This window comes from Microtus ochrogaster, chromosome 15 (assembly GCF_000317375.1).
Source record: "Microtus ochrogaster isolate Prairie Vole_2 chromosome 15, MicOch1.0, whole genome shotgun sequence".
In the NCBI taxonomy this organism is placed as follows: Eukaryota; Metazoa; Chordata; class Mammalia; order Rodentia; family Cricetidae; genus Microtus; species Microtus ochrogaster.
In genome coordinates this window covers 1526095-1538750 of record NC_022017.1, presented here as the reverse complement: position 1 = coordinate 1538750, position 12656 = coordinate 1526095, and the positions used below count along the sequence as shown (strand labels likewise).

At 46.7% G+C, this 12656-nt stretch overlaps 1 protein-coding gene across 1 annotated transcript in view; it reads right to left on the bottom strand.

Annotated features, from left to right (window-relative positions):
- The window catches only part of Calcoco1 (calcium binding and coiled-coil domain 1), a 16190-nt gene extending 7027 nt beyond the window's left edge, over positions 1-9163 (bottom strand). The window contains exons 1-7 of the mRNA XM_005353799.2: positions 9095-9163; positions 6617-6796; positions 6259-6361; positions 5326-5516; positions 3727-3885; positions 3311-3459; positions 1096-1186 (exon numbers count right to left, since the gene is read on the bottom strand). Coding sequence (XP_005353856.1) covers positions 1096-1186; positions 3311-3459; positions 3727-3885; positions 5326-5516; positions 6259-6361; positions 6617-6772 — 849 coding nt within the window. The 5' untranslated portion in view covers positions 6773-6796; positions 9095-9163. The remainder of the gene's footprint in view (positions 1-1095; positions 1187-3310; positions 3460-3726; positions 3886-5325; positions 5517-6258; positions 6362-6616; positions 6797-9094) is intronic.
- Positions 9164-12656: the final 3493 nt, after the last annotated feature.

The following is a 12656-nucleotide window of genomic DNA, read 5'->3' as shown; positions in this document are numbered from 1 at the left end:
CACATTCCCTTAGGCTGTCTCTTTCATCTTTCTTTGTTCACTTTTTTTTATTTGTATTATTTTATATTTTGAAGACAAGGTCTTGCTATGTAGCCAAGGCTACTTCAAGCTTACGGCAATCTTCCTGCCTCAGTTTCCCCAGTGCTGGAATTACAGTACCATCACACTCTGCTCAAATTCCATTTTTCATGTGTGAGCAGTTTTCTAGAGAAGCCCAGGGTTCTGAGAAAGCCACTGAAGGTTCTGTAAATATTTTAATTCATCATATTTTTTTTGCCTTGCTCAACACTGAACTACGGTCTCTGCTCTAACCTTGTTCTAAATTATTAAAAACTGTTTTTGGAAGCACATCAAAACATAAGTTAACACACTGGAGAACACTGCTCCATTGGTGTGTGCTTTTAGGTTACTTAATTTTTATGTAATCCTCAGAATAAAATTCCCTTTGTATTTTCTATCAAACTGAAGAGTAAACTGGGACTATAAGGTTGACAGTTTAAAAACTGCCATCATCTACCATCTGCTTGTCTGTGACTCAAGGTGCTCAAAGCTTAAATTCCTTCATTCTTTCTGGACTACCTAGATAGTCTCAGCCTAGGCTGACCTTGAACTCAAAACCCTTCTGCCTCAGCCTTCTGAGTGCTAGACCACAAAAGCACATCATCGTGCCTGGCCTTTACATCCCCGCTTTGATAGCTTTTGCATTTGTGTGTGTGCATGCCTGCATCCGCGCAGACCAGAGGTAGGTCTTGACCTTGGGTGTCTTCCTCAAATGTTCTCTACTTGCCAGCTGGCTAGACTGGCTGGCCACCAAGTCGCAGGGATCCTCTGGTTCCATCACTGTAAGTATGCACTTGACAGCTGCTTCTCAAGCCCAGTGAGATGTGTTCTCATCTACCTCTCTGGAACCCTGTGGCACTAGATTAGGTTTTTATTGTGACACTGTGATTTGGGCAGGCATTGCACCATGGAGGCAAGAATACGCAGGGTCTCCTTTACATTTTCACCCTCAGGGGTGCCCAGCTTTTAGAAGGGAATCAATGAACACTAGCTGAAAGACTAAGAAGGAAAGTAAACCCACTTGGAATCTCTTACCTTGCTCTGTTCCTTGTCTGCCTGGGATTCCTTCAGCTGCCCCAGGAGCTGCTCTTGTTCCCGAGTCAGGGCCTTCACTGAGTCTCTAACCCTGTCAATATGAGGCAACAGTGCTGGGCTGAAATACCTCACCTCTGACCTGCAATTTTCTAGAGCATAGTTATAAACTGCTTTTCTTTCCTTTTTTATTTTTGGTTTTTGAGACAGGGTTTCGCTGTGTAACAATCCTGGATGCCCTGCAACTCACTATGTAGACCAGGCTGGCTTTGAACTCATAGAGCTCCACTTGCCTCTGCCTCAGGAGCACTGGGATTAAGGTGTGCACCACCGCCCAACTTCCTCTATAGACCACTGTACAGGATGTTCTAGCAATGGCTCTGTTTCCACTCAATTAAGAGTTGAAAATCTAGGCTTTCAAAGACAACAGACAATCACTATTGATTCTAAACTTGTCATAGATCAGACAGCGCAGATTTGGGAGAGGCCACAGACAGTGTGTACAAAGATGTGCATGGCCCAATAAAACCTTACTTAATGAACATTGACATATCATATCATTTCCATTACCATAAAATATTATGCTTCTTTTATTTCATCATCAGCCTCCAAATCATGTAAGAACAGGTGGTGTGAGGCATAATCTGTGGACTCCTGGTCCAGGTGTCTCTGCCAACACAGACATATTGTACTGACAAGGGTAAGGGGAGTATGTTATGAAGCAACCTCTCAGATGCTTTCCTGACGGCCTGAGACTTGGGCAGAGCTGCTCTTTCCTTCACAAAGATTACAGCGGTTGTTAAAAAACCAACAATGCTGAGGTGAATCAAAGTGACTTGATGATACTCTTTGATATAAACAAAAGAATTGGAGCGGCCAGACAGTGGTGGCATACGCCTTTGATCCCAGCACTCAGGAAGCAGAGGCAGGTGGATCTCTGTGAGTTCAAGGCCAGCCTGGTCTACAAGAGCTAGTTACAGGATAGGCTCCAAAGCTACAGCAAAACCCTGCCTCAAAAAAACAAAAGATTTGGAGTGTTGGACATAGTAAAGAATCTGAAAGACAGGCATGGATGTTGGTCAGTATTTATGCTAGTTATTGGATGTAACTGTGATAACTGTGGTCTGTGGGTTTTTTTTTCTTCTTCTTCTTTTTTTTCAGGAACTTATCTGTTACATAGCCCTGGCTGGTCTACAAATTACTGTATAGCCCAGGCTGGTTTGTAACCCATTACGTACCTCGGGCTGATCTATAACTCATTAGCTCAGGCTGGTCTGTAACTCAGTATGTAGCTCAGGCTGGTCTATAACTCACTATGCAGCTCAGGAAGGTCTAACTGGTGATCTTCCTGCCTCTGCCTCTCCAGTGAGTAGAGCTTGGTTCTATAAATAGACACAGAAGTGACAGCTGTTGGATACCGAAAGAGGCTGCCCTGAGAGCACCTATGTCATTCTCGGTGTTAAGATTCTGTAACTTAGGCAGGGTGGTCCACGGTTTTAGTATTAACATTTAGGAGGCAGAGGCAGGCAGATCTCTGATCTCTGAGTCTGAGGCCAGTCTGGTCTACACAGTGAGTTCCAGGACAGCCAGAGCCACACAGTGAGATTGTTTCAAAAAACAAACAGACCAATGAAAAGATTCTGTGATTTATATCTTTTGTCATACTCCAGGGTCACGAACTTAAACATTTCTCTCTCTTTTTTATAGTGCTGGAAGTTAGGGTCTTGCACACACTCAGAGGTGTTTTTACCACTGAGCTGTGACTTCGACCATTTCCAATAACAAGGATGGAATCTAATTCTCCTGTGCTTTAAATATGTGATTTGGTTATATATAACACATATACATACATACGTATTTATATGACTACATTATGAAGACTTGCTCTGTTTCCCAGGCTAGACTCAAGTGACGCTTGAGTTGCCCTGGAAGATGGAACTTTGGACCTGCATCGCCCTGCAGCAAAGGCTGAAATCAATATTTTTATTGTGCATTCCTATGCAATCTCTTCTTGTAAATATCCCATCTCTAATTCTGCTCAGCTTCTCCATACAATAAATACAACTGATCTTTCTGACGATGAGAAACACAGAATAGCGTTAGGAGAGACAGATAAAGGACTGGCAGAAAGAAACCCCTCCTAACTAGAATTCCCTGCATGAGATCGTGAAGGGTTGAAGAACAGGGATAGAGTGAGGCCTCAGGAAGGTGCCCGTACCTGTCCAGTTCCACCTCCTTCATCAGCACCTTGTCACTGATGGTGTGGATGTCATCCTCCAACTCCAGGATACGGGCCACATGTTCTCCCTGCTGCTGGCTCAGGATGTCCCTCTCTTCTGTGAGCTCCCCATGGGACCGAGAGAGTGCCTGGAATTAAGGCAAGAAAGACAGAGGGTGAGACATTAGATTCCCCCACCTCTGTCCTGCTACCTTCCTTGAAAAGGCTGAATGGAGAAACTGTTACCTGACTAATGCCAGGGTCCAAAGAACCGAGTCTTATTACAAATTAGGAACATACCTCTTATCTGTTAGAGTTTAGTCTCACTCATTACCCTTAAACCTACTTCTCTGACATTTTTCCTTTCTCCGCCTGGCTGGGTCTAGGCCCCATTCCCCACCAGCCCCAACCCGCACCTTGTATTGCTCTGTGAGCTCTGAATGCTCCCGCCTGGCAGTGGAGAGAGCCTTCTCCAGCTCCTGCACTCGGCTCCTCAGCTCTGTCACCTGATCCTCCAACTGCAGCTTCAGCTGCATCAGGTCATTCCGTTCCTGTTGGCTCTCATCCAGCTGGTTCTGCAAGAGCATGAGGAGAAGGGGTGTCTGTGAGGCAAGGGGGTTCTAATTCACCTATCTCAATGGAGTCAGACAGACTTGGGTGAATCGCCAACGTAGTTCTTTAGTAGTCAGACCCCTGAGCTTGTCAGCTGTGAGGCCAGTGTCCGGCAGAACTTCGGCAGCAGGTGAAGCATCTTCCTACTGTGCTGGTCCATGTATCTCATCAGACTCTTGCTCCAGAGAGCAGAGCTTTCTTTACATCACTGAGCAGCTACTAACTCCCACCTTCTGAGCAACTGCTCTCCCATTTGGAGAATTCCTGCCGCCCTACCTGTCCCTGTCCCTCACCTTCCCTCAGATTCTCTTCCCAATACCCGTCCCTGTCCCTTTGCTTTTTTTTTCTTTTTCTTTTTTTGGTTTTTCGAGACAGGGGTTTCTATGTAACTTTGGAGCCTGTCCTGGAACTAGCTCTTGTAGACCAGGCTGGCCTTGAACTCACAAAGATCCGCCTGCCTCTGCCTACCAAGTGCTGGGATTAAAGGCGTGCGCCACCACTGCCCAGCCTTGTCCCTTTGCTCTTAACAATCGTCTCTATACCCAGTGGAAATATTTAAGGCACATTTTTAGTTTAAATTTTCTAGTATCCACTTAGTAAGATACGAGGGCCAGAGGAACAGCTCAGCTTGTTATGCCAGAGAACAGAATTTAGTTCCCAGAAACTACATCAGATAGCTCATAACCACCCAGAACTCCAGCTCCAGAGTATTCTAGGACACTCCATTCTGGTCTCTGTATCCATGCATGTACACAAACCTGGGCTGGGAAAAGTAACTGAGGGTGGTGGTTAAGAGTACCATGGCTGGGCCAGCAAGATGTCTCCTTAGATAAAGGTGCTTGTTACCAACTCTGGAAATAACTCCCATAAGTTGATCTCTGACCTTCACATGTGTTATGGTACATATGTACCCACAAATATACATATATACACACACATACACAGATACACATGAATAAATAAATGTTAAAATACTAAGTGTTCAAAATGTAGTGTGTTATCCTACCTGTGACTATACCTCAGATTGGAGCAGTCACATCTGACTTGCCAAAGAGCCATGTGTCAGCACCTCTGGTACCAGCTGGGATAGCTCAGAGCCCTGCCTTACCCACGCTAGAGGTGGTTCTCAGCCTCCCTCCAGCCTGCGGATCTCCTGTAGGACTCAGAGGGCAGTGTCTCTTTGAAAAGGCTGGCTCAGTTCTAGGAAGCCTGAGTTACACTGGCCAATAATGGTAGTGTCTGTGTCTATGTGAAGGCTTAGTTTCTGGAGAGCAGACCTTTGGTAACTCTCAGTGAAGTCTTCAGTTGAGGAGACAGAGACGGGAAAGTGAAGCATAAGGTGCCCTTATAACGCTGTCCTTGGTATCCCTGGCTGAGGAATGAGTCTGTTATTCTTTTCTTACCTGAAGCACAGTGGCCTTAGGGACAACCAACAGGATGTCAGAGCCCCCGTCAGCCTCCTCCAGGGTCACCAGCTCATCCATGGGCCTTGGCTCTCGGAACTGGAATGGGGGGCTCTGCCCACACACCCGGCCCTGGCGGTTCACATATCGGAACTGGTAGAGCTGGGCTCCTGGTTTGGGCAGGTAGCTGGCTGTAGGAAGAATGGCCCAGAACCCCAGCATCACCTCTGGCTCTCAAGGGCTAGCAGGTCCCTTTTCTTATTAGGGGAGGAGAGGTGTCACCCCTTACCCTACTGCCCACTCCCTTGGGACTGGTCCTTGGCACAGGCTTCCTCCTGCTCCGTGTCCAGCACCTTCTTTCTCAAACTCATTCCCTTCTCCTCGTTAGCTGACCCTAACAGCCACTCAATGAGTGCCAGCACGTACCACGCTCCCTACCAACATTCCAGATCACCTTAAATCCCTGTATCGTTCCTACAGGCAGGGCTGCTCAGTGACAGACAGCTTGTAACGCAGAGAGCTGGGGTCTAAATCTGCTAAGGCCACTCTTTTCTGACATCACACTTTTCCTTGTTCCACACTGGGAGTGTTTGGGGTAAACATCCTCTAAAGCCACCCTTCTATGGGATTCTTTAAGTGCTAGGTGCTAATCCTGTGATAACTTGCTAAACAGTCTCACAAGGCCTATTTATTTATTTATTTATTTTGAGATGGGGTCTGGTATGTTGCCCAGGCTGGCACTGATATCCTGGTTTCATGGTATTCTCCAGCCCCAGCCTCCTCGGCAGCTGGGATGACACCGGAACACCATCAGGCCCGGCAGTGAGGAGTTACCTGCATCCCATTTCCTCATCCCCTGTACTTCTTATGCCTGTTAGCCCAACACTTTCTCCCAAAGTACCACTTCCATCTGTTTCCCATTTTTCTTCATACCTTGGAATTGGACACTGGCATGGACGGGGGACCCGTCCGTTGTACTTTCTGGCACTGAAGACCATACAAATGTGTGGTAATCCCGGACGCAGGCCGCTTCCACCTGAAAGAGAAAGGTGTGGTGACAGTCACCACTTGTTTGCGACAGAAGGGTTGGCGTAACTGGACGAGAGGTACCGAGGACGCTAAGACTCAGGTAAAGTTGGGGAGTATGTTACGAGGCATGAGAAGGCTGAGGTGGGGAGATGAACTTTACACAGATGTTGTCTGGCATCTGTGTCACCCTTCTCCTTATCAACCTCTCATTCTAACCAACCTATGTCCCAAAAGTCTCAGCCAGAAGAAGGTCTGGGGATACCTTGAAAATGCCAATCCAGTCACTGGTGCTGGGCATGGTGCCTGGAGGCAGAGTGTAGTGACATTCCACCTTGGTGTTGGGGATGTAGGTCCGGGCCACATTCAGGAAGTTGACTCCACCCCGGGATGGTGCCCGGCTCAGAGATGACTCTTCCATCCTGCCGTCAAGATGCCTGCTGTCCTATGGAAAAAGGGGTTGGCATACTTACGTCTTTCCATCAGCTTTCCTCTCGATCCACAGTCCTTGTCCACACAGGACACCCCTGGTTTCCACCCCTAAGGTATCACTCTTAATCTCTGAGGCACAGGTCTTACCTCCCGTGTCTACTTCCCACCCTGTCATGTTGTCCCTTTGGGCTGACAGGCCCTCACTTATTTGATTCCTAGTCCTTCTCGCTGCCCCACTGACCAAGTCTCTGTCCCGGTTGTCCCTCCTATTCGTTTTTCAATATCCTTGGGAATTCCAAATTCTCTTGGTTTCTCCACCCAACTCCCTGGACCTTCTGGCTTTGGAATTGAAAATCCAGTCTGAGCAGGTCTTCCCTACCTGTGCCTAAGCTTGTTGACCTTAGATTACCCAGGTAAGATCCCCAAAACAAAAACTAACCTCTGATGACACGGAGTTCAGAGCTAGAATATGGTTCAGGGACCAGCATCCTGATTATAGCCCCTCTGACCCTAGCGCGCCCGCCCTTAAGTTGTCTGTCCTGATCAACTCCACGGAAGCAGAAGAAAGCACGCTTGGCCTTTCCTCTGAGAACCAGAGAGCAGGAGAAGGGGAAAGACAAGTTCTGTCCCTCAAATTCTATTCCAGGAAGTCAAAAATTCTGGAGGTGGTAGTTCAAGGGTGGAGTGAAATATTCAGCAGGAAGGTGGGGGTGTGGGGAGATGGAATGTGGGGGCCTGGAGCCAGGAAAGCTCCACCCTTAGGCAGGGAACAGGTTGGAAACTGGGTAAATAAGGGGCCCCGAGAAGGGGAAATGTACATTCAATGTTGAGAAAAGGGTGAGCGTACAAGGAACATTCTTTTCTCCCCCCACATCTTGCCCAGAGCAGAACTAGAAACGCAGCGATTTGATTAGATGTAAACTAAGCTCTCGTATCCCCTCCCTATTCCCTGCTGGCTCTTCTTAGCCTCAATTCTAAGCGTCTAAATCCTGCCGTACTTGGGTTGGTGACAAAGGCTACACAGGTAGGATGGAGTGGGAAGGAAGTTCCAAGTTAGCCAGGAGAGTTAGTTGGAAACCATGGAGTGGGCGAGGAGAGGTAAGAATCAGGAGCATAGGACAGGGTGGGAGAGCTTGGTGGGACAGGTGCCTGTCACCAAACCCGACAACTTGAGTTCGCTGGGAGTTACATGGGTAAGAGCAAACAGATTTCCCCAGGTTGTCCTGGGGCTTCTGCATACCTGCGTCTACACACATACACATGACACAAACATGCTGAAATAAAAAACAAAAGTACTCAGAGATGAGTAAGAACAGATGATGTACATGCTTGAAAATGTCATAATGAAATTCATTTTATGTCAACTTTAAAAATAAACTACTCCCTAATCGAGAGCTGTGAGGCAGCCCTCTTCTCTCCAGCCTGCAGATCCGCTTCCTGTGCCAGGTGCAGTTGGTGTGTCCACTAGTCATATGCACGCCCCAAACATCACAAACCCACTCCAGGCTGAGACGGTGGGGAGAAACTTTAAAAGAAATTAGACACTCCATGGAGGGAGAAAGGTGGGCCAGCAATGCAAAAGCGAACAATTTCTTCCTTGAAAAGAGCTGGACTAAACCTGTTTCAATGTCAATTTTTTTTTTGATTTCTATCTCTGAAAAATCCCTCATTACATCCAGCTTGTTTTCTTCAAACACAGCTCTTCTGAGGGTAGGGTGAATGTGAACTGTCTAGTCTACAAAGCTCAACGCGTCGAGAACCCCCGAACCCCTCCCTCCCCACAAAAAAATCTGTAACATCTGCAAACAATCTCCATGACTGAACGTCCTGGACACTTAAAGTGTATGTGGTCAGTTACCGATGTTCAAAAGCTGTGTGTGTGCGCGCGCGTCACTTCCCACTGTAGGTCTAAGTGTTTTGGCATTCTACAAGTTGGAAGTTTTCCCCTCAGCGCAGTAAAGGGCTTTGGATCTTTGGATATGGGTGAGAGAGGGAAGGTCTGTGAGGGCAACACCTTGCCTAGAAAAGATTAAGCGAATATTTCAGTGCCTTCAAGCTTCTATAAGTAGATAGAGCTTTACAGAGAAGATCTCGCAAGAGAGTGAGGACCATGCGGGGGCTAACCCTCAAGGCCCCCTTGAAACCAACAACACCCAAAACGTGGGGCTGGCTTCTTAAGTGCGTAAAGTATTAAAACCTAAACTCTCCTACCGTCCTCTTCTACAGTTCTCTCTGATTAGCCTTTCGCAGGCTAAGAAGCGGACTGACCACCCCCACATAAGCCCACCCTCAGTTAGGCCAAGTTTCTTACCCCACAGACGGATCAGCTGTTCCCCTCACCTTTCACCAACAACAAAAACAGCACCCGACTTCAGGAGGGGAGGGGAAGAGTGGCGCAAGAGCTTCTGGGGCGTGTGGTTCTTCTGTAACTTGACACCATACAGTTCTGTACCTCCAGAACCACAAATCCCAGGAGGCTGCGCGCGATGGGCGGGGAAGAGGGCGGGGACGGGGGTGGTGGTGGTAGACTCAGCGTAACATCCTGGGAGATGTAGTTCTCACTTCCGAGGCAGTTCAGGAGGGTGTAGCTACCAAAAGACTTCACGGCCCATGATTCCTCAGGAAGGGCGGGCTGATCTTGTGGTGGCTTCTGGTTCGTACCGTGCTTAGTATAGGGTTGAAGGCTTTAAAGCGTCTGTACTGCTGTTTTCAGCGGGACAGAAACTTCCAGCACAGCCTTCTTGTTCGCTTTGCAAGGTACTTACTAGATAGATTGTAGTGTTATATCCACTTACAAAAGAAGAAACTTGTTTAAGAAACCGTATAGTGTTAAGGCTACGAAACCGTAGAACTCTGCCAGGCTCGATCCTAGCTATGAGCTATACACCCTGGCTCATCACCTTGGGGATGGGGAACTCACAGTGGTGGTAACTGTTATTAATTTTTTTTATTTTTTAACTTGCTCTGACCTCAGGGTTGACAGATCTTGTAAAAAGTCTCACAGCTTAATCTTGTTCCAGTGTAAGGATTTCTGTACCAAGGAGTCTGATAACACACACCTGCACGTGCTTACCCTAGTGTGGCTTCTAGGTCTCGGGAGAGGGTGCATTGCCTGCGGTGGTGACTGGGAGCTGTGGAATATGAAGCACGTGGTTGAAAAGGGAGCTTGGCATAGTGTGGGACCTGTCACAGCTCACAAACAAGCTACTTAGAGAAGCCTGTTTGCCCAAGCCTTTTAACTGGCTTAAGTCAATTAGAGTAACAATACAAGTGTACAAGTCGTTGCTATGGTTTTTTTTTTTTTATTTAGAAAAGGTGAAACATTCACACTGTTCCCACACCCCAAGTCACTTAAGGACTTGGGTGTTCCTCACTTCTATGGGTCACCTCCAACCCTTGAAGAGTTCAAACTTCTCCCCGTCTCTGTATTTTCTAAATGATTAAGTGAGGTGTGGTGGACACACCTGTAATCCCAGCAATTGAAGAGGTAGAAGCAAAGCAATGCTGGATATTCCAATGTGTTTGTGGGCTACGTGGGAGATCCTGTCTCACAAATAATAAACACACAAATAGTTCCAGTCTAAGGATGGCTGTCCTCTTCCTAGCTGCCTGATTTAATTATCTGTTGCAGTAGGTTCTGGCATCTCTCCTTTCTAATGTTTTTCTGTAGTGGATAGGGTATTTGGTGCTGTCCTTGGGCGCCTTTCATCTTTAAACATTAAGTCACTGGGCTGCACAAACATTAAGGCGACATATCTGTGTCATTAGTCAGGATTTATGAGCACAAGCTGCTGGAGGGGAGCTGAGAATGAAGCCTGTCCAAAGACTCGAGTCTCAAATGTTCATTTTTGTCTTCCATCAGAATTAAAGCCTATAAAAATACTCAGCCTCAAGAAGAGCTAAAAATAATAACAACTTCTATATTTGGGGGCGCTTACAGTGTTTTTAAACAGCCATGTAATGTAGGCCCTATTATTATTCCCATTTTACATACAAGAGTGAGGCACAGACAGCTGAGGAGCTCGCTGGGTTATCCAGGGTTCAAGTTTCAGCAGTCAGCTGTGGTTTCAGACTCTGTTGTTGTAAGGAGCAGTGGTACCAGTCAGAGGATGGATATCCACTGAGCTTCCATGCTCAGGGAAGGCACAGGGCAACAGGAAGTGACATCGATCAACAAGCATGTGTCGGGGCTATGCTGGATGTTCCATGTATTTCATTGAAAGAATAATATAGACTCTGAAGGGTATATTTGATTTGGATAGTTTGCCAAGATTGGGACAGGAAGAAAAAGCTTACTCTAGGATAAAGCCAAGATTCAGAAATGGGCCTGGGAAATGGTCATTTTAGAGAGGGACTTAAAGTAACACATTAGTTTCAACTTAACACACACACACCACAAAACAAAACAAAAACAAAAAACCGCACAAGGCATTGGGTTTGATCCCCAGCACTACATAAACTGGGGTAGCACATAGCTGGAATCAACCTGGAAGTCCGAGGCGGGAGATGGCGTGTTCAAGGTCATCCTTAGCTATGCACCCAGTTTGGGAGTCAATTTTCATTGTAGGAGACCCTGTCTCAACAAAACAAAACACACAGGGGTGGCGAGATGGCTCATCAGGTTAAAGCATCTGTTGAGGCAGCCTAACAATATGATCTCAGTCCCTGGGAGCCATTTGACAAAGGTGGATGTGATGACACGGCTGTGATGACACGGCTGTGATGGCACGGCTGTGATGACACGGCTGTGATGTCGTGATGTGATGACACGGCTGTGATGGCACGGCTGTGACGACATGGCTGTGACGACATGGCTGTGACGACATGGCTGTGATGTAATGACATTGATGTGATGACAGGCACCTAACTGTGTATCTTAACGGTGGACACGGGAGAAACGCTGACCCTCCCAAGCCAGCCGGCACAGCAGAGACAACAAGAGAAACACTGAAATTCGTCTTCCAGCCTCCACGTGTAACAGTGGCACTCATGCCACCTGAATTCACACGCACACACACACACACACACACACACACACACATACACTAAACAAACAAAGAAATAAATAATTAAAACATGGCCCTGGAAATGCCTCACTGGTTAAGAGCACTGACTGCTCTTCCAGACGACCTGAGTTCAATTTCCAGCACCAAGATAGTAGCTAACAACTGTCTGCAACTCCAGTTCCAAGGGTTCTGATGTCCCCTTCTAGCTCCCAAGTGTGCCAGGCACAAATGTGGTACACAGACATACACGCAGACAAATACCCATATACACAAAATAAATAATAAATAAAAATATTTTTAAACATTAAAAGCAAAAACCAAGGAAAACATTTTGAGGGGCATTTTTCATGGACTTTGCTTCTAGATTTGCTACAGATAACCTTAAGCTTAATGACCTTTGAATCTGTATATTAGACAGGCCTGTACTTCCAGCTTTTTGGAGACCAAGGCGGAGGACTCACCAGTTCAGAGTGAGTCAAGTCCAGCCTGGGCAGCTTAGTGAAGCTGTCTCCAAATGAAGAAAGGAAAGGGCTCTGTGGGTGTAGCTCGGTGGTGGAGCACTTGCCTGGCATTGCAATAAGAGAAACTCACATGTTGAAGGTAGTACAGTCTCAGGACAGAGGAATCTGTTTCCCTGCTTCATGGTATCCCTGCGCCAAGTTAATTGGGACATGACATTGATTTTGTTACAAGACTAAAGTTTTGGAAACTATGTTTTTGTAGTAGCAAATGTTTTCTTAATTCATCAAAAGTCGGGACTCACTCATTTTGGAAGTTGGTTACTGATGATTTTTTGTTACTGTTTTGTTTGTTTTTTTTAGACAGTCTTACTATGTAGCCCTGGCTGTCCAGGAACTCACTCTGTAG